General features: G+C 40.1%; 1 protein-coding gene across 1 annotated transcript; it reads left to right on the top strand.

The window, feature by feature from the left end:
* The first annotated feature begins 6,959 nt into the window (after positions 1-6,959).
* Positions 6,960-8,177, top strand: LOC149164321 (uncharacterized). Its single transcript, XM_089429436.1, has 2 exons — positions 6,960-7,575; positions 7,729-8,177. The coding sequence occupies exons 1-2, from the start codon at positions 6,960-6,962 to the stop codon at positions 8,175-8,177; spliced, it is 1,065 nt and encodes a 354-aa protein (XP_089285562.1).
* Positions 8,178-21,566: the final 13,389 nt, after the last annotated feature.

Genomic DNA, 21,566 nt, shown 5'->3' with positions numbered 1-21,566 from the left:
GAATTTAGTATCTCTAGAGTAAAACCATTAAAGGTACCGAGTGAATTATGCAATTCTTTCGTAGATTTTGCATGTAAGAATTAAAAAGGTAGGATGGGAAATATCACCCATGTAGAAAATGAAGATAGAGAATATACACACAATAAAGAGTGGTTTTGATTTATTCATGAACTCCATTAACTCCATGTGTAAATTAGAAATATTGATATAAAGATAAATTGAGCCTAATGCTAAATTTTATGACTAAAACTTCTTTCGTTCAAGGATAGACAACTATAGTGTTATCTATAGGAAAAAACCGAATTGATTGCAAATCCAAGAAAAGTGATATTAGATATTTAATAATATTTCATTAGATTCATAACCCAATCCAAATGCCAAGAAATAGAAATATTCTTTCTCCTCAATTAAAGATAGTTTGAATTTAATAATTTAGTCACATAAATCTTTTTCAATGAGGAAATATCGGGAGTGAGGCTTGTTGGGTTTCTTCCAAGAGAAAGAAGGGGAAAATTTGCCTAGATATGTTCCTTCAATATGAGGATCTTGATGCAAAAGATATTCTAAGGTATTGACATTAGAAGGTCCTTATCCCAAAATGTTAAGATGTGATGGAGACCTCAAACAATGTTCATTTTCATATTGATCAAAAGGAGCATCCAAGAAACAATAACATGTACACAAACTCATACTTGAGAAGTTTCATAAGTAGGAGAAGGCTAGGGACATCCCTCAAAACTAAGGCAAAACTCCAACGAAATTAAAAGAAGCTTTATATAGTCTCACCCTACAAATCCATATGTCATTGGTAATCATGTTCAAATGTTAGATAAGTCTGATTGTGAAATGGTCGTGTGATTGGTACAATGGGATGTTAGCCCATCCACGTCATTTCAAATATGACAAGGTGTTATCTTTGGTCTACTATGACAAGGCTCAAGGAGTAGGTTCCCCAACATCATGGTGTCTTGAGTCTTTCTATGTCATAAATTCCTAGGATATCTTCCATAAAAGCTATGAGATATATTGTTCGTCTTATTGTGGAACCCGCTAGATTTAATATTAGGCCTAGAATAGATCAATTTACCTAATTAATAATTCATCATGATATACAAAAATTAAACAATAGATGAAATGTATAAATGAGTTAATATATATATAAACTCATGAATTACAAATTTTGAAAAGGCATAGTCTAGTTCCCCTTATGATGTTTGATCATGGGTCACCTTGCTAAGAAGGCCCATCCTCAACCACATGTACTAGCGAGACTTGACTTTTTCACTTTTAATTATTATTGTAATAATTTTTTTAACTTAATTGCATTAAATAGATTTTCTTGATGACTAAAAATTTGAATATTTTTTCATTTATATGTATCACTTGTTTTTTGGTTTGCTAGATAACACGAGTCCTAAGATGAATTGTACCTCCAAGAAGAGTGATATTAAATATTGTAGTGCCCTGCTTGAGTTGACTGACAGTGATATGAGATTAACATTTATTTAGCCCTAAGGCCCACACATTATTCTTTGAGGACGTCAAGTTGAGGGTCCAAAGACATGACTCTATTATTGGTGGTTGTGATATTAGTGGTTGTCATGTTTATGTATGTTCTCCATTGATATTATTATGAATATAGCATCAATGATTATGTATGTTATCTATTAGTATTATGATTATCGTAACATTAACGTTTATGCATGTTCTCTATTGAATTTATGATGATGATAGGAGTAAAGGATATGTATGCATTCCATTGATATCATGATAATGAGAGCTTTGATGTGTAGGTACGTTTTCTATTTATGTTACGATGTTGATAGATTTGATGGATATGTATGTTTCCATTGATGTTATGTTGATGATATCCATGATGGATGTGTCCACTATGTTACCTACTTGCATTAGTTCTCGTTCACAACGAACAATGATGCAAATGACTAGATGATGTTAATGATGCTATTATGACAATGACTAACAATGAGAAACCTTATTACTGATGATTATTGAGTATGGTAGGAAAACATGAGAGGCACTTGCAAATGACGAGCTCCCGACACCTTGTTTGATGAAAATTTATATTTTGTTTTTGAAATTCTAAGTCAATTTTGAAACCTGCTATATATGTTTATCTATAGTTTGATGATATGTTAGTGGTTCGAGGCACAGATTAGTTGCTCGCCCGAATGACTCACATATGGGTGATGGGGTTGTACAATTGGATGGAACTACATGGGAGGGGTGGGACAGTGTCCCTAATCTCACCCACTAGCACTCCTGTCGTGACTTGGGATGGAAAGGTTGAAACACCTTCGCCTTGAAGATCACGATGTCATGAGGGCAGGTCCCAAAGTAGGGTCGCTCATGAGGATTTTAACAGGGGGCACGTAGGAAGGTGGATTCCTTATCCCTGCCACCATTAGTCTCACTATAGCAGGTAACATAAGAGATGATAGTGGTCTCTCTCATTTCACCTATACTTTCCCCTTGTAGTGAGTGAATGCTTGAAGGGGAAGTGGCGTGGCACCCTTAGAACTTCAAGGGAATTTCTTGAAAGGCACAACCAACTTGGCACCCTTGGCATCACCAATAATCGGTTAGGCATGACACCCTTGGAACTTCAAGGGACGTTCTTGAAGGGCATGACCAAACTTGGCACCCTTGGAATCATTAAAAATAAAAAAATTAATAAATATAATGAGGATATGAAAACCATGTAAATTCACATCAAGTGGTAAATAATGATTAGAACCGAGGTAATTAAATCAATAATAAAACTTGGGTTAAGGGAATCATAGGAAGAAATAAATTTTTTTACCTTAAAAACTCTACCCTTCCCATGTTCAAAAATTTTAGGTAGATAATGTAATTTAATTAGGTAAAAAGGGGAAAGAGGGACATAAATGTATGGATAATTATTAATCCTAAAATAGTTAAACCTAATTAAGAGAATAGGATGGTGATTCAAAATAATATTAATAAATTAAATTTTAGAGAAATTTAGAGAACCTCCATGTGGCAACAACCAACTTAAGAATATCCATCTAAGAGATAACTTGAGTTAAATTAGTGAGTAGATAGGGGATCAAATCTTGACTTATAAATTGAATTTAGTAATGACCATAATTAAGTAGTAAAAAGGGGGATCAAGAGACAACTAGGAGAAGAAAATGGAATCTTGTTGAGGTGAGGAAAAATATTATTTTTAAATTAAAATTTAAGTAAATAATTTTGGAGATCCTTGATGAGAGAGTGATACATTTGTGGGTGAATAATTAAACTATTGGATTATAAAAAATAATCAATTATGCATGAAAGGCCAAGTGTCACCTATGAGGACTCCTATAAAAGAAGGGGGAGACCATGTGATAAGGGACGTTTTACCCTATTGTTCGATGGATGATACTATGTCAAAGTAGTGACTACAAGCTATAGTGATTTTGGTGAGGAAGAGGACATTAAAGAGGGGACTCTTGAGCCAAATAGTGCTCTCCTCTACCAACTATTACATTCCTCCTTTGTACAACCCCATTGCAGCTCGGGGGTCCATGGCGAAGGAGAGTACCCAAGGAGTAGGTTGGGAGGTCAACGGTGGGACATTGCATTCGGATTAAGCACGTCGACATTCACACTTGGAGGTGACTAACAACAAAGAAAGGCAATTAGCAGCAAGTCAAGTTGAAGCTCATCTAGTTATGAACGGTACCTATGTTGTTATAATATTATTTTGTATGATTTCATTATGGTTTAGGTAATAACATGTAAATTATATGATATGTTCAATGAAGTGGAATTAAGGAAAGCTTTATATAATGCTTAATAATTTTTGAGTTCCAAATGGTATTTTCTTATGATTATATTTTTAGCATTTAAAAAAAAATAAAAAATTATAAGGTTAGTCCTTACAAATATTTAATAATATTCCATTAGATTCATAACTCAATCCAGATGCCAAGAAATGGGAATATTCTTTCTCCCCAATTAAAGATAGTTTAAATTTAATAATTTACTCACATGAATCTTTTTCAATGAAGAAATATCAGAAGTGAGGCTTCTTGGGCTTCTTCCAAGGGAAAGAAATGGAAAATTTCACTAGGTATGCTCCTTCAATATGAAGATATTGATGCGAAAGATATTTTAAGGTATTGACATTACAAGGTCCTTATCACAAAATGTTAAAACGTGATGGAAACCACAAACAATGTTCATTTTCATATTGATCAAAAGGAGCATCCAAGAAACAATAACATGTACATAAACTCATACTTGAGAAGTTTCATAAGTAGGAAAAGGTTAGTGACATCCCTCAGAACTAAGGCAAAACTCCAACGAAATTCAAAGAGGTTTTATATATTATCACCCTACAAATCCATATGTCCTTGGTAATCATGTTCAAATGTTAGATAAGTCTGATTATGAAATGGTTGTGTGATTGGTACAATGGGATGTTAGCCCATCCAACTCGTTTCAAATATGATAAGGTGTTATCTTTGGTCTACTATGACAAGGCTCTAAGAGTAGGTTCCCCACCATCATGGAGTCTTGAGTCTTTCTAACTCATAAATTCCTAGGATATCTTCCATAAAAGTTATAAGATATATTGTTCATCTTATTGTCAAGCCCGCTAGATTTAATATTAGGCCTAGACTAGATAAATTTACCTAATTAATAATTCACCATGATATACAAAAATTAAACAATAGATGAAATGTATAAATGAGTTAATATATATAAACTCAAGAATTACAAATTTTGCGAGGATGCGAGCGGAAGGGGCGACGATTAGGGTTCTGAGAAAAGCTTCGACGATGCAGACTGCACAGTACTCGATCCATTCACAGGCCTGACCAAAACACCTGTTTTGTAACAACATTGCAGGGTACTAGAGTAGCACAATGGAATCTCCTCAGGGGAGGGCGTCAGAGCCCTCCCCCAGAGCAAATACCTCGCAGCACGGTCCTGAGCAGGCATTTGTCTTTGGATCTGTCGATAAGGAGGTATTGAACAAAGAGAACAGGCAACAACACGGAAACAAGGAGATCAGCGGTCGGAAGGAAAAAGCCAGCATCACACAAGATAGAGAGGAAAAACCAGAAGAAGTTCTGAAAGTCTCCTCGACAACATGCAAGCCTATAGCTAAAGAACGGCCCAGAATAGAGCTGCCGAGACACAAGATTGACAAGCGAATCGAATACATGAGGGATAATGCCCTTATTGGGAAGTTTATAGGGTTTTGGTCGACAAAAAAAGCCTTATACGGATGGATTGCGGCGAAGTGGAAACCCAAAGGAGATGTTACTCTGCAACTAGGGCCGAAAGGCTTCTTTACTGCGATTTTCTTCTGTCTTGAGGACAAATACAGATCTTTGGGAGCAGGGCCCTACTTTTTTAAATCAACGGGTCTGTATTTGAGGGAATGGATACCAAGATTTAACCCGGATAAGGAAGATCTCACATGGGCACCAGTCTGGATCAGAATGTACTCACTTCGAGATGAATATTGGGACGAGGACATTCTCAAAGATATAGGAAATGGATTGGGGGAATACATCAGGGTGGCAGAAGAAAAAAAAATCCGCACATACACTTCTTATGCCTGAATCTGCGTCTTCATGCGTCTGAACGAAGCTTTGCCAGAATCGGTAAGTCTCTCTCACCGTGACAAAGAATGGATTCAACCTCTGGACTATGAGCATGTCCCCTTTCATTGCAGAAAATTCCATGCTCTTGGGCATCTATTCCGGGACTATCCTCTGAATGCCAAAGCCAATACTCCTGATCCCTCAGAAACCCTAACCCAGGACGGCTTCACCAAAGCCCCTAGCCTAAAGCGAGCACACAAAAAACCCACAAATGGGATTAAGCCCAAGCAAAATAATACCCATGGCCCAGCTACAAAGAACAGTTTTGAAATTCTTGCTCAGACCTCTGATGAGCAACCCCCGATCTCCGAGACTAGCCTTGCTCCTCCTTCTTCCTCCTCCCATCCCCCTGCTACAGCTTCCCCCTCCAAACTCCAAACCCCCATTTTCATTCCAGCAAACCTCACAGTAGGACAAAAAGAGTCGGTAGGGAAATACAAGGATATGGAAGTCGATGGAAAGCTAGACCCCCTTCAAAGCTCAGAGATTAATATGGAAGGAAGCAGCCAAGTGCAACAGATGGAAGAAGAACCGGAAAGCATAGATCTGAACGGCCTAGACATTCTAGAACTTGAACTAGCATGCAAAAAGAAAGCATACGACAATATACCAGAGACTCAACTCAAAAAGCTCGAAGTGGTCATTTCAAGGGCTTATCAATAGCAACAACTAGGTATACAGCCAAGAAGCCATTGGGATGGAAGCCTTCCCCCAAAAGACACCAAAAAGAGACGAAGAAGAATGGATCTTCAGCGAACGATTGAGATTGGGAAAATCCTGGTAGACTCAGGTAGGTATGCTAAATTGACGAAGTACTATAAACCCTCTATTAATAGTTGAACCATGAAGCTAGTATCATGGAACCTAAGAGGGCTCAATAGCCGAGGAAAACTCAGAATGTTAAAAAACATGATTAAAATGGAAAAGCCACAACTATGCTTTCTCCAGGAAACCAAATGTAACAGCTCTACATTAGGCAGCATTCTCTCCAAAGCATGGCCAGGTTGTCGATCGGTAGCGGTAGATGCCTCTGGAGCTTCAGGAGGGCTTGCTATAGCATGGAACACACAAGCGTTAACTCTTTCAGATTTTCACGCTTCTCATCACCTCATCGAGGCAGCCTTCCACATTCTAGGCACGAATATTCATGGAAACCTATCAAATGTATATTTCCCGTAGGATACAGGAAGCAAAATTGCACTTCTCGATACCATAGAAGTTTTGAACAACAACAGGAGGCACCCGCTCTGGATTATTGGAGGGGATTTTAACATGATTACCAAGCTAGAAGAGAAGATCGGGGGGAGAAATAGAATGGAACAAGAAAATGCCCATTTCAAGGACTTCATTCAGAATACCTCTCTCATAGATATGCCTTTTTGTAATGGCACTTTTACATGGAGCAATCGCAGGGCAGGTAAGCATCAAATTGCATCCAAACTGGATCGCTTCCTCATATCACATAACTTGGTTCATCTCGGAGGAGACATTTCAGCTGCTATACTTCCGCATACAGGTTCGGACCACTGGCCGATTGCCCTCCAATGGCAAAGACTAGGTGACTTGACGAGAAGACCCTTCCACTTCGAAGAGTTCTGGCTCTCGCATCCCTCGTTTAAAGACTTTGTCAAAACTACATGGACATCCTTCATCCCGCCAGAAGGGTCCAAGATGTATCAGTTCCAACAGAAGCTCGGGTTTTTAAAAAATCACCCAAAGCGTTGGAATAGGGAGACCTTTGGAAACATCTTTAAAGCGCAACAAGAACTAAACAAGGAACTGACGGAACTCCATCAAAAGATAACCACAGAGGGGCACACTGAGGTGACTCTGGAACAGGAACGACGCATCCACATCCAACTTGAGGAAAGGAGGAAGCAGGAGGAAATATATTGGAAGCAAAAATCCATAATCAGATGGCTGAAGGAAGGTGAGCGAAATACCAAATTCTTCCACAGAACCATAATTCAACTAAGAATGCACAACAGCATCCCTTTCATTCAAAAATAAGGGGGGGAAAAAGTAGAAAAGCATGAGGAAATTGAGGAGGAATTCCTTAATCACTTCAATCATGTCCATCAAGAGCCTGAAGGAGACAGGCGACCTGCAATTGAAAGAATAACCAACAATGTGCCAAAGCTCATCACGGAGGAACATAATGAGCTTCTCCTTCACCCTATTCTGTCTCAGGAGGTGGATGAGGCAATGTCCCAGCTTAAGGAAGGAAAAGCCCCTGGCCCGGATGGATTCACCAATACGTTCTTTCACACCTTCTGGGCGCTGGTAAAACTGGAGGTCTGGCAAATTGTAGAAGAATCAAGAGCTCTCCATTGGCTGCTTCCCTCTCCCAATTCTACCTTCATTGCCCTTATCCCTAAAGAGGAGGATTCAATCACCCCTAACAAATATAGGTTGATTTCTCTCTGCAACGTCATTTACAAAGTCATATCTAAAGTTATTGCAAACCGGTTAAAGCCCCTCTTGCCTCTACTCATCTCTCCGGAACAGTCGGGGTACGTGGAAGGGAGATAGATCATGGATGGCATTCTCCTCATGCACGAGATAATACACTCCCTCAAGCAATCAAAGCAGGCAGGTATGATTCTCAAACTGGATCTCTCTAAGGCTTTTGATAAACTCAGCTGGACTTACATTCAGCAAATGCTAAGGGCCTTTGGATTTTGTTCTATGTGGATCCGTTGGATCATGAGTCTAATTACTTCCACACACTTCTCCATCCTAGTGAACGGAATCCCCTCCCGCCCCTTGAAACCATCCCGAGGAATCAGGCAAGGTGACCCCCTATCCCCCTTCCTCTTTGTTCTAATGGCTGAAGGTCTAGGTCGTCACATCAAACACGCCCTCCACTCTCATCAGCTCAAAGGCCTCTCTGTTCACAACACCCCTGCAACCTCTCATCAGTAGTTTGTTGATGACACCATGCTATTTGGCTACCCTTCTCTCCAGGAAGCCTCCTGCTTCAAAACCCTGCTCAATGATTTCTCTGAAGCTTCAGGCACCAGTGTCAATAGCTCCAAATCGCAGATCTTTTTCTTTCACACTCCTCCATCTATCAAGACAGTGGTTGCTCGTATCCTAGGATTTCCCACTGCTACCCTCCCCTCCAAATACCTTGGAGCCCCCCTCACTGCTTCAGCCATAAAGCATTCCTCTTGGCGAACTCTCATTGAGAAGCTCAAATCCCGTCTTAACCTTTGGACGTACAGAACTTTGAATTTGGCCAGTCATGTGGTGCTCATTAAGTCAGTCCTTCAGGCAATGCCACATTATCTGTTCTCAATCCTAGCAGTGCCGAAATGGGTTTTAAAAAGAATCAGGAATCTTCAGCGTGGCTTCCTATGGGGCAGCTCGGAAACTAACCGTAAATGGGCTCTTGTAAAATGGACCACTGTTTGCATGCCCAAAGATAAAGGGGGCATTGGGCTGAGAGACCCAGAGTATAGCAACTCCATTATGAGCACCAAAATTTGGTGGCAATGGGTCACTAACCCAGAAAAACTTTGGGTCAAAATCTGGACAGCCAAGTATGCGAATAACAGACCTCAGGAAGAGCTCATCAGGTTCACTCCCAATGACAAAGGCTCGCTAATCTCGAATGCAGCCAAACAACACTTCCAGTTAATTCAGCAGCACAGTTTCTGGGAAGTGAGGGACGACAGAATGGCAAGATCCTGGACAGATGCATGGAACCAGATGCCAAAGCTCAGCCGTGTTCTTCATCCATCTCCGGAATTCAATAGGCAGGAGCAGCAGCAAGAAAAGATCCGACAGTTTTGGATGCAGGAAACAGAGCACGGATTCAGGAAATGGAAACAGGGTAATTAGTTAATCAATAACACAAACCTTCGGGATGCTGAGGAGCTGGAGAAGGAGTTACAGAAAAGAATCATTAGACATGACGAAGGCAGTGACATTCTTCGATGGGGATAACAACCAAAAGGTGCCTTTACCACATCAGAGGCTTACAAGATCATATGCAATACCACTACCGCTTCTGACCCAATCTGGAGCAAAATCTGGGGTCTCAGATCCTAGCCCAAAGTCTCTTATTTCCTATGGTTGGTAGGACATAAAAGAATCCTCACTTGGGACAAACTAAGGAGCAGAAACTTTCATGGTCCATCCATTTGTCATAACTGCAATCATAATGAGGAAACTCTCCAACACCTCCTGGACACCTGCCCCCTAGCCAATCAACTATGGGAAAAGGCGAGCTTTAGATGTCAAAGAAGATGTAGAATGGAGAACGACATAACCAACTCCTTAAGGCACTGGCCACTGAATCCTTATAAAAGTGAGCTTCTCAACTGTTCGTTGAACATAATCCCAGGGCTCATCCTCTGGAGCATTTGGAAGGAAAGGAACAAATGCATATTCAAAAACCAATGCACTCCGATCGAAGATATATGGAATAGGCTTTGTGGGAATCTCAAAGAAACATTGATGCTCCGATCCTAGACACAGGAGGATCTTCCTACTCTAAACAATGAGAAAGGCATTCTAGACAACTCGCAATTGCATCTACCTCAGGGACTACACAAGAACGGCCCTTCCAAAAGCAGCATCATAAACAAGGGCACATGGACCGCTCCCCCTAAGCATTCCTATAAGCTCAACTTCGATGGTGCCTCCAAAGGCAATCCTGGAATGGCCGGCTTTGGAGGAATTCTCAGAAATCATGAAGGCACTCCCCTGCAGATATACTTTGGAAACATAGGGTGGGATACCAACAACTCAGCTGAGCTAGAGGGACTTTGGCAAGGGCTCCTTCTCCCTTGGAATCTCAACCTTCAACCCCTGGTTATGGAAGGAGACTCCCAGATCCTTATAAACATGGCCAAGCACCTCCAGAATGGATCTCAAGCAAGGAAAATCGCCGCCAGCTGGAGGCTCGAAGCAAGGCTGGAGGCCATCGAACAAGCACTCCGCAGCAACAGGGTCATTTCCTTCAATCATATAAAAAGGGAAGGCAACAAGGTTTCTGACCTTCTGGCCAACATAGGGGTGGAAAACGAGAATACCCTTCTCACAGGAAACACGACTATTATACCAAATAATGTCCAGGCTCAGGAATGCGCTAGCCTGGTTCAGAGCGATGCTGCTTCCCCGGATGCGGGTGACAAGACGCGTGGTAATGAGGAGCCACATGCTAGCCATGTGCTGCCTCAAGCTTAGGGCTGGCAATTAATACGAGGATCGTCGTCAAGGAATAAAAGCATGGATGAGGAACACAAGCAATTCAATGCTCTGTCCGGTTTACTGGTGCGACTGCAGTTAGCAGTTATGGCAAACAGGACTCGAGGTGGTGATGAAGAGGTTAAAAAAGGTGGTGGGTCGGCTCTCCATGCGGTGGTTCACGCTCAGTATTTGGTTTTCGGAGTTCAGGCTCTTGCCTAGTCTATGGTTCTCCATGCAACAACGCTTGTTGTCAAAGCCATCTTCCTGTCTGTTGGGTGCCGTCTCAAGTCTGAAAAGCCTGTTGGGTGCCGTCTCAAGTCTGTTGGGTGTCGTCTCAAGTCTGAAAAGCTATCCTATTCCGCATTGCTCCATACCCCCGGTGCTCTTGCAAAGATGGTTAGGCCTCGACAGCGATTGCTCAGCCATCGAGGTTCTGCCCGGGGAGGGTCTTCACGTCCTCCAGTCGATGCGTCCCAATCCCACTGTTGCCGTTGCCATTGCCATCGAATTGCTCAGGCCAACCCCCTCCAAACAAGCCAATTCATGGACTCCAGTAGCCCAGATTCTGATCCGGCACCTATGCCTCCCTTCGGTTCTGCCATTTTCACCTTTAGTAGCTCTTTGGACAAACCCTGTATCAATGCCCACGTATCGGTTCTCTTCCTTGAGGAATCTGAGGATGGTGGCGATGGTCATCACAGCAAAGGGAAGCACTCGGGCGGGAGCTCAGAGGACGTCAAGGAAATGCCAACGGATGCTCGAGAGCATGTTTCTAACCTTCCTCAAACTCAGGAGGTGTCGACATCCAAGGGGGACAATGTCAACATGGACTCCTTTCCCACTGCAGAGGAAATGGAGAAGTATGGCTGGTGCAGGGTGGTCGAGGAGGAGTCGGACGAATAGCCGTCCATCTGTTCAGAATCATATCCTCCATCGTTGCTCACGTCTTGTTTTGGTTTTTTGTTTATGTCATGTTGGCTTAAAGTCTGTTCTTGCTATGTCTGTACTGCCCGAAAGGGATATTGTTGAAGGTGTTTTGATGCCCCTGCGAGGGATGAACACTTTTGGTCCAGCGCCCCTGCGCAGGATGTCTAGTTTGGTCTCGCTGCACTATTGTGGTTTAGTGCCCCTGCATGGGTTGTTTTGCTCAGACGTGGTGCCCTTGCGAGGGCTGCTCTTTTTGATTACTCCTATTCCAAAGTGCCACAGTTGGCCTTTGGTAAAATGACTCTGTGATTGTAACTCTTTTTCTTGATCCTGTAAATAATAGAATAGTTTTAACGAGAAAAAAAAAAAAGAATTACAAATTTTGAAAAGGCATAGTCTAGTTCCCCTTATGACATTTGATCGCCGGTCACCTTGCTAAGAAAGCCCATCTTCAACCACATGTACTAGTGAGACTTGACTTTTTCACTTTTAATTATTATTGTAATATTTTTTAACTTAATTGTATTAAATAGATTTTCTTTATGAATAAAGATTTGAATCTTTTTTCATTTATATATATCACTTGTTTTTGGTTTGCTAACGTGAGTCCTAAGATGAATTGTAACTCCAAATTGTGGCTTGATTCATAGAGGTCTAGGTCCATTTAAGTCATGAAAATCACTAAGGGATAACAACTCCCTTAGGCCACAATAACCTGGCTAGATTTTTCTCAAATGAATTTCAAACTCGTATAGACCATGTGGACCATTTATCTACATATTTTTAAATCCTATTGTTAGGAAAATTTGATTTTTAAATCTTCTTAGTGTGATTAGGTTTTATTAAAGGAATAATGTCAAAACATAAAACTAATTATTTTACTATTATTTCTAAAATATTTTTTTTTTTCAAAATAAATGGTGGATGGGGAACTAGTGACCTTCCTAGATATATTCAAAGGCCTCCAAGCCACATCTCTTAGAGACCCATAGTTCATACCAAGACTCAAATGTCTAAATACCACCTCAAACAAGACTGAGAAGTCACTACCTCCCTATATTTTCATCTGAATTTTTAATATAATATTATTTAATGGTGATGTGGCAACATCTCCCCTATGCCCACTTCTCAACCCAATTATTAATTATTAGGTGAAAATTTTAAGATGAAAATTAATTATTAATTACTAGACTCAAATGATAAAATATCATTGGTTTAGTCTAACTTATCCACTAAATTACCCTTTTGATCAGGTGCTCATGTCCTAAGTGTCGTAAAAATGCTCAAAATTCAAAGTGCTCAAAACTGCTTCAAAGCTAACGATTGGAAAGTGCTCATCCTCCCGATTCCGGCGCTACAAACGATTCGAAAAATGGTCGCCGTATGAGGAAGATATTGCCAAAAGAATATTTTGCCCAAAACATTAGAAAATTTGAATTTTAAAAAAAAAATTAAAAAGGAATATTCCGCAGAATATTCCTTGGAATATTCCAGGGAATATTCCCTTTCAGCAGCCAATCAGAGGCCACCACGTGGCAGGCCCGGAGGGCACCACGTGGCCCCAGATGACATCAGCGAAATTTGTTGGGCGCATTTTAAAAATTGTTAGGATGGCCAGGTTTGAACCCGCGACCCACACCGAAATAGCACAATGGCCTACCGTTAGCCCACGGTGCAATTCGTTGTTCAAAGGGCGGAAAAATTTTTATTTAATTTTAAACTTTGTTTGAGCGGGAAAAGCAAAGGGGGCCAGCCTGCCCTCCATGTGACCTCAGCCTGGGAACCAGGAGCCAGCCCACTGACCGCCGGGCACGGAATCCAAAGCAAACCCGCCAGCTGGTCACATGCAACATTTATTGTAACAGCAGCCAGTTGGCGGATTATTTGGTGGAGCGCCAAATTTGGTGGTCCCGCCATATTTGGTGGGCTTAACTGGCCGTCACTAAATGTAACTGGGGTTTTGTTAGGCCAAACTGGCAGTCAGGAGTAAATGGCCATAACTTTGGCCCAGAAAGTCGGTTTTGGACGATTTTTTTTTTTTTTTTGGGGTATTTTCGACCTTTTGAAGCCATTGGTGCAGGTCTTATAGCCATAAGAGGTCATTTGCATATGTTGTGAAGCCGTGAAAGTTCTAGGAGCCACGAGGGGCCAGTATTGGGAAGACTGTACAGGGTTGTTGGTATCCATTGGAGGTGATTCAATAGTCAATCCTGAAGGATTCAAGTGTTCTGAATCCATTTCTACCATCTATTTCTCCTGTAGATGCTTCTATTCAGCTGTATTTTCAATTTGATCATTTTATAAAAACAAGGACAAGCCCATTTGGGGGCTTTGGACCCAGTAGACGTAGCCCTGGAGGGGGTGAACTGCTTTATCAACTTGTTTTGCATATGTGGTTGGTTTATTTTGCAGAACAAATTCATTTTAATGTGTTAAACAGTAAAAGGAAATAATTCTGCTATGCTTAGATGGGTCATAAACAGCTGTAAATTTCATGTGTTCTCTTTCTGCAAGACATGGAAGTCTTTTAAACATGTTTATTTCTGAATTGAATACCTTGCAAACAAATTTCAAGTAGTTTCAAATTCAGATCAAGTTGGTATCAGAGCTAGATTGTTGCTTCTTTGTATCAAAATGAGTCAAATAAGCTATAGACAGAGCCTGAAATGAGCCAGGAAACCTTCGAAATGCTCTTGTTATACAATTGCAAAGTAGATAAATGCTCTTTTCAGTCAATCTCTGGTGTAGTTGTCTTTTGATTTTTTTTGTGCAAAGATCTTCTAATTGTCTTGCAAGTATTGATGCTTACCAGGTTGAAACTTAAAAGAGGGGAAGGACAGTTGACTAGAGAACGATAGAATCCTCAGTCAAGGAAGGCCAAAGAGCCATCACCTCCACCTTCAATTTCACCCTCAAGAGTCTCAGCAGAAGCTTCAAGGATGTCTGAATATGAAGGAGAAATTCCTATAGAGACAGATCCAAGAGAAGAAGAAAGAGTCTTCAGAAAGGCTTTCTTAGATCTCACTGAAATGGTGAGGATATTGTACCAAGAAAGAAATGAGAAATTGGCTGGAGAAGGGTCCAAACATCCACATGAAGGAGAGGGCTCTTCAGGAGGTAAGAAGGATGATGATCATTCCATGAAAGGACATGGAGGAAATGGTGATCCACCACCCCCATCTTCACCTTCTTCCTCTTCATCCTCGTCTTCTTCTGTTCATAAGCATAGATCCTCTGGAAAAAGTCCTTTTTTGAAGCTTGATGTAAAATTCGAATTACCTATGTTTAATGGTGAAGTGAATGCAGAAAAGCTTGACAACTGGATTAGGCAGTTGGAAGTTTACTTGAGGATCCAGAATATGCATGATGATGCCACAAAGATTCAGTTGGCTTCTTTGAGAATGGATGGAGCAGCCTTGGTCTCGTGGGAGGCCAATACTAAAGAGGAGATCAAGAAATTTGGTAAGGTTACCTTAACATGGCCTGAATTTCTGTTAGCCATTAAAAAACAGTTTTATCCTCTGGCTCACATGTAGAAAGCCATTATGAACTGGCAAAATGTCAGACAACTTAAGGGTCAGAGTGTCCAAGACTACACCCAAGAATTCAGGAGAAGAGCTCTCTTGTTAGGGGTAGATTTACAGACCCAAGACACCTTGCTCAAATACATTGGTGGCTTGCATAGCTACCTTAGACACACCATCTTGATGTTTAACCCTACTAGCCTGGACGAGGTTTGTTTCCAAGCTACCCATTTAGAGGCAAGGGGAAAAAACACATTTGAAGAGGGTAGAAACAAGCCCCCCAAGGGGAAAAGCAAAGAGAAAACCTCCAAGGGAAAGGGAAAAAAGAATGCATCTGTCAAATAGGAGAGTGAGAAAGTGATATGTAAACATTGTTCTAAACTAGGCCATGAGGAGAAAAACTGTTGGAAATTACATCCTCAAAAAAGACCTCAATCTAACAAATCCAAAGGGAAATAGAAAACTGCTGCTACTACATCTACACCACAAGATTTAGGGGAAGATTCAGGTGATGAAACCAAAATTATAGCCATGGGTTTGAAAAACTTGAAGGGAAAAGAAATTGAAACTCAAGCCAGCACTAGTACCTCAAACTGCCATGTACAAGCTCCTAATGAGGAAGAAAGAATTGAACTGTTTCATGTGAGGGTGATTTCAAAACATACTAAGATTGACACACTTTTTGATAGTGGGTCACAAGCAAACCTTATATCAAAGGACTTGGTCAAGCAGCTTAAACTTGAGACCGTTCCACATCTGAAGCCATATCCACTTGGATGGATTTGCAAGGATGCAAATTTACAAGTTTCAAGAAAATGCACATTGCGCTTTGCAATTACTGCACATTTTATTGACACAGTTGAACTTGATGTGGTACCTTTTGATATAGCAGGAATTGTTTTGGGAAGTCCTTATTTGTTTGACAGGAAAGCTATCTTTCATCGCCATGAAAACAAATATCATCTTTTTAAAGATGGCAAGGAGTTCATTGTTAGAGCTCATCGCAAGAAGACAAATATAGCGATGGTGAATGCAGGACAGGTAAAAAGGCTGGTCAATTCAAGTAAGAATTTTGTTCTTCTTATGATTAAGCCCAAGGTTGATGTGAATCATGAGTTATTTGACAATTGTGATCCAAAACTTAAATCAGATCTGTATGATGTAGTTGATGCATATCATGAGATGTTTCAGGAGCCAACAGGTTTGCCTCCTAAGAGGGAGATTCAGCATGAAATCCATTTGCATCCAGATTGTCCTCTTCCAAACATAGGCATGTACCGCATGTCTATTATGGAGAATGCTGAAATAAAGAAGCAAATCAAGGACTTGTTGGACAAGGGTTTCATAAGGCCAAGTACTTCGCCATGTGGGTCACTGATTGTATTGATTCCAAAGAAAGATGGCACTTGGCGTATGTGTGTTGATTTCAGGGCCTTGAACAAGATAACAGTAAAGAATCGTTACCCACTCCCAAGGATAGATGATTTGCTAGACCAGTTGAAAGATGCTCGATATTTCACTAAGTTAGACTTGCGTAGTGGATATCATCAAGTAAGAATTGAAGAAAGTGACATTTGGAAGACAGCCTTTAAAACCAAACAAGGACTCTTTGAGTGGCTTGTGATGCCGTTTGGTTTGTGCAATGCACCTGCAACTTTCATGCGGGTAATGGATGATGTCTTGCGTCCTTTTCTTGATGATTTCGTTATTGTCTACTTGGATGACATCTTAATTTTCAGCAAGTCTAGAGAAGATCATGTCATGCATGTTAGAAAAGTACTTGATGTTTTGAAGAAGAATCAATTATTTCTTAAAATGTCAAAGTGTGAATTTGGAAAGACTTCTTTGGTTTATTTGGGACACATAGTAGGAGGAGGTGCTTTGAGAATTGATCCTGCTAAGATTGAAGCTATTGTGAAGTGGCCTACTCCCAAATCCATAACAGAGGTAAGACGTTTTTTGGGTGCATCTCAATATTGGAGGAAGTTCATCTCTAACTTCTCTTCTATAGCAGCTCCTATGCATGCAGTGACAAGTGTGAAGCATGCTTTCCAATGGGGAGGCAAGCAGCAAAAAGCTTTCGAATCTTTGAAAGAGAAGATTAGTTCAGCTCCAGTCCTTGCATTACCGGATTTGAGACAGCCATTTGAGATACAAACTGATGCTAGTGATTATGCTATGGGTGTAGTTCTTCTACAGCATGGTAAGCCTATTGCTTTTCATTCTGAAACTTTTAATGGTGTTGTTGTAAATTATCCTACATATGACAAGGAGTTGTATGCGTTGGTACAAAGCGTCAAAAAGTGGAAACACTATTTGATGGGCAAAGAAACTGTTATACATACCGACCATCAGCCCTTACAGTACTTGCAATCACAAAGCAAGTTACAACAGTCACGACACTTCAGATGGATGGGCTTCTTGCAACAGTTCCATTTGGTAATAAGGTACAACAAAGGTACTTTGAATAAGGTTGCTGATATGCTTTCAAGGCCTATTATTGGTGCTGTTACTTTACTTAAGAATGATTCCATTGTACATGATAGTTACATAGAACAATATGCATCTGATGATGACTTTAAAGATGTGTATGCTAACTTGAGTAAAGGGAATCATGTAGAGGAAAATGATTATCACATGCATAACAATTTGTTGTTTCATTTGGGCAAGTTGTGTATACCACAGGGGGAGAGGATAAATGTCATAAGAGAAGCTCATTCTTCTCTTATTGCTGGCCATTTTTGGTGTGAGCAAAACAGTTGCACATCTACAGAGGTATTGCTATTGGCCTCGCATGGTAGATTCTATTTCAAGGTTCATAAGAGGTTGTTCCTTATGTGCTACAAGAAAGCCTAGCAATAGGAAGCTTGGTTTGTATACTCCTTTGCCGGTCCCTTCTAGACCATGGGAAAGCATCTCTATGGATTTTGTAGGAGGTTTGCCAAAATCTAGAAAGCAACATGATTATTTATATGTAGTAGTTGATCGTTTCAGCAAAATGTGTATACTTATGCCTTGTAAGAAAACTATAACTGCTGAACAAACTGCTGAATTATTTTTTCATCATGTATGGATTCACTTTGGTTTGCCTACTTCCATTATTAGTGACAGGGATTCCAGATTTGTGGGGAATTTTTGGTCCAACCTATGGGAGATGATGGACACCAAGTTGAAGAAAAGCACTGCTTTCCATCCACAAACAGATGGAAAAACCGAAGTTGTGAACAGAACCATTGTGCACCTCTTGAGAGGTTATTGCAGCAAGCATCCCAAGCTTTGGGATGAACATTTGCACTACATACAACATGCTTACAACTGTGCCAAGCACTCTTCCACAAACACCTCACCGTTTGAAGCTTGTTTTGGTTACTTGCCAAAATCACCTCTTGATTTCATTCTTGAGAAAGATGTTGCCATTGAGGGACATAGTGATATTGACAAAGCTCGTTCATTCATTGAAAGAATTCAGCAAATACATCAGCAAATTCAAGAACAGCTTGAGAAGAGTCAAGGCAAGTACAAGGAAAGACACGACAAGCATAGAGTCGATCATAAGTTTCAAGAAGGGGATGAGGTATCGCTGTACATTAGTAAGGAAAGGATGCAAGGAGAAGGTAAAACGCTGAAGCCTATTCGTTATGGTCCATTCAAAATCCTCAAGAAGGTTGGAAATAATGCTTTTCAATTAGATCTTCCTTCCTACATGCAAATGTATTCTGTTGTCAATGTGGAGAACTTACGTTTGTATGAACCTCCTTTGATTGCTGATCATGAAAGTGTTGTTCAGCCGCCATCTATAGAAGATTTCTCGCCAGAATTCTTAGAAGAGCTGAAAGAAGATACAATCCTTGACAGAAGGACACGCACTTCAAGGAGGGGCAGTGTAGATTATGTTCGGGTTGGTTTCAAAGGCAGCAAACCAAACAAGGCAAAGTGGATGGAGGTGGATAGAGTGAGGGAGCTGTACCCTCACCTCTTTAACAGGTAGTTGAAGGCTTTTGGGGTCCAAAAGCTTCCCAATGGGGAGGCGTGATCAGGTGCTCATGTCCTAAGTGTCGTAAAAATGCTCAAAATTCAAAGTGCTCAGAACTGGTTCAAAGCTAAACTATTGAAAAGTGCTCGTCCTCCTGATTCCGGTGCTGCAAACGGTTCGAAAAGCGGTCGTCGTATGAGGAAGATATGGCCAAAAGAATATTTTGCCCAAAACATTAGAAAATTTGAATTTTTTAAAAAAAATTAAAAAAGGAATATTCCACAGAATATTCCTTGGAATATTCCAGGGAATATTCCCTTTTCAGCAGTCAATCAGAGGCTGCCACGTGGCAGGCCCGGAGGGCGCCACGTGGCCCTAGATGACATCAACGAAATTTGTTGGGCGCATTTTAAAAATTGTTGGGATGGCCGAGTTTGAACCCGCGACCCCCACCGAAACAGCACAAAGGCCTACTGTTAGCCCACGCTGCAATTCATTGTTCAAAGGGCGGAAAAAAATTTATTTAATTTTAAACTGTGTTTGAGCGGGAAAAGCAAAGGGGGCCAGCCCCTAAGGGCCAGCCTGCCCTCCATGTGACCTCGGCCCGAGAACGAGGAGCCAACCCACTAACCGCCGGGCACGGAATCCAAAGCAAACCCGCCAGCTGGTCACATGCAACATTTATTGTAACAGCAGTCAGTTGGCGGATTATTTGGCAGAGCGCCAAATTTGGCCGTCCCGCCATATTTGGCGGGATTAACTGGCCGTCACTAAATGTAACTGGGGTTTTGTTAGGCCAAACTGGCAGTCAAGAGTAAATGGCCATAACTTTGGCCCAGAAAGTCGGTTTTGGACGAATTTTTTTTTGTTTTTGGATATTTTCAACCTTCTGAAGCCATTGGTGCAGGTCTTACAGCCATCAGAGGTAATTTTCATATGTTTTGAAGCCGTGAAAGTTCTAGGAGCCATGAGTGGCCAGTATTGGGAAGACTGTACAGGGTTGCAGGTATCCATTGGAGGTGATCCAATAGTCAATCTTGAAGGATTAAAGTGTTCTGAATCCATTTCTACCGTCTATTTCTCCTGTAGATGCTTCTATTCAGCTGTATTTTCAATTTGAGCATTTTATAAAAACAAGGACAAGCCCATTTGGGGGCTTTGGACCCAGGGGGTCAGCTGCTTTATCAACTTCTTTTTCATATTTGGTTGGTTTATTTTACAGAACAAATTCGTTTTAATGAGTTAAACAGTAAAAGGAAATAATTCTGCTATGATTAGATGGGTCATAAACAGTTGTAAATTTCATGTGTTCTCTTTCTGCAAGACATGGAAGTCTTTTAAACATGTTTATTTCTGAATTGAATACCTTGCAAAAAAATTTCAAGTAGTTTCAAATTCAGATCACCTTTTCACCATGGAATCTAAGCATACAATTTGAAGCATGAGTATGATTTTTTTTTTGTCTAAAATATATTTTTGAATGCATAATCCATTAAAAAGCTCTCATATCTTGTATATTAAACATTTTAAATTCAAATTCTTAAAAATCCTTATTTGATTTTGATTAATATTAACTAGAAATATGTAATGAAAATGACCATTTCATAAAGTTAGATTACATGTAATCTATATATTCACTTAATTTCTCTAAATATTTTGACTTCTTTTATAATATTTAAAATTTATGTATACAACTTTAAATCCTATGGTTAACACAAATCAATTTCTAACTCGCCATTTATCATAATATACTAAATGAATCATGTCCACAAGTAAACATGCTTAATTTTATTATTATTATTTTTATTGTAGTTTAAATTTCGTTTGATTTTTTAAACATAAACGGTTGATGGAGAACAAAAACCTCCCTAGATACACTAAACAACCTCAAAGCCACATCTATTAAGGTATTTTCTATGGAGACCAAAATTTTGCCAAGAGAGTGGTTTTTAGCCATTCAATTATTTTATTTATTTTTTTTAAAAACCCAATCAGGGGAGTATATAAATTAGTTTTTGATGGTGTAATGGATTCATAACCATAAGAAAAACAGTTAAAGCAAGGACGCTTAATTGGTGTAAAAATTTCCCAAAATTTCTATGGAATGCTAGTCAAAATCCTTTTGGAAGTTTGACTATTTTCCAAGATATATATATATATATATATATATATATATATATATATAACCATATATAAATCATTTTTTTTTATGGTCTAATGGTTTCAAAACCATAAAAAATAGAAGAAGTTAAGGCACCCAAAATAGTGAAGCTTAATTGGTGTAAAAATTTCTCAAAA

Source organism: Pinus tabuliformis, chromosome 5_1, assembly GCF_031772625.1.
Source record: "Pinus tabuliformis cultivar Carrire ecotype Pingquan chromosome 5_1, CPIR1, whole genome shotgun sequence".
Taxonomy (NCBI): domain Eukaryota; kingdom Viridiplantae; phylum Streptophyta; class Pinopsida; order Pinales; family Pinaceae; genus Pinus; species Pinus tabuliformis.
This window is presented reverse-complemented; position numbering and strand designations above follow the sequence as displayed.

Coding starts and splice junctions, on each gene's coding strand:
- LOC149164321 (XM_089429436.1), top strand. CDS start 6,960: ATGGAACAAGAAAATGCCCATTTCAAGGACTTCATTCAGAATACCTCT. Junction 7,576..7,728: donor AATCAGATGGCTGAAGGAAG/GTGAGCGAAATA, acceptor ATGTCCATCAAG/AGCCTGAAGGAGACAGGCGA.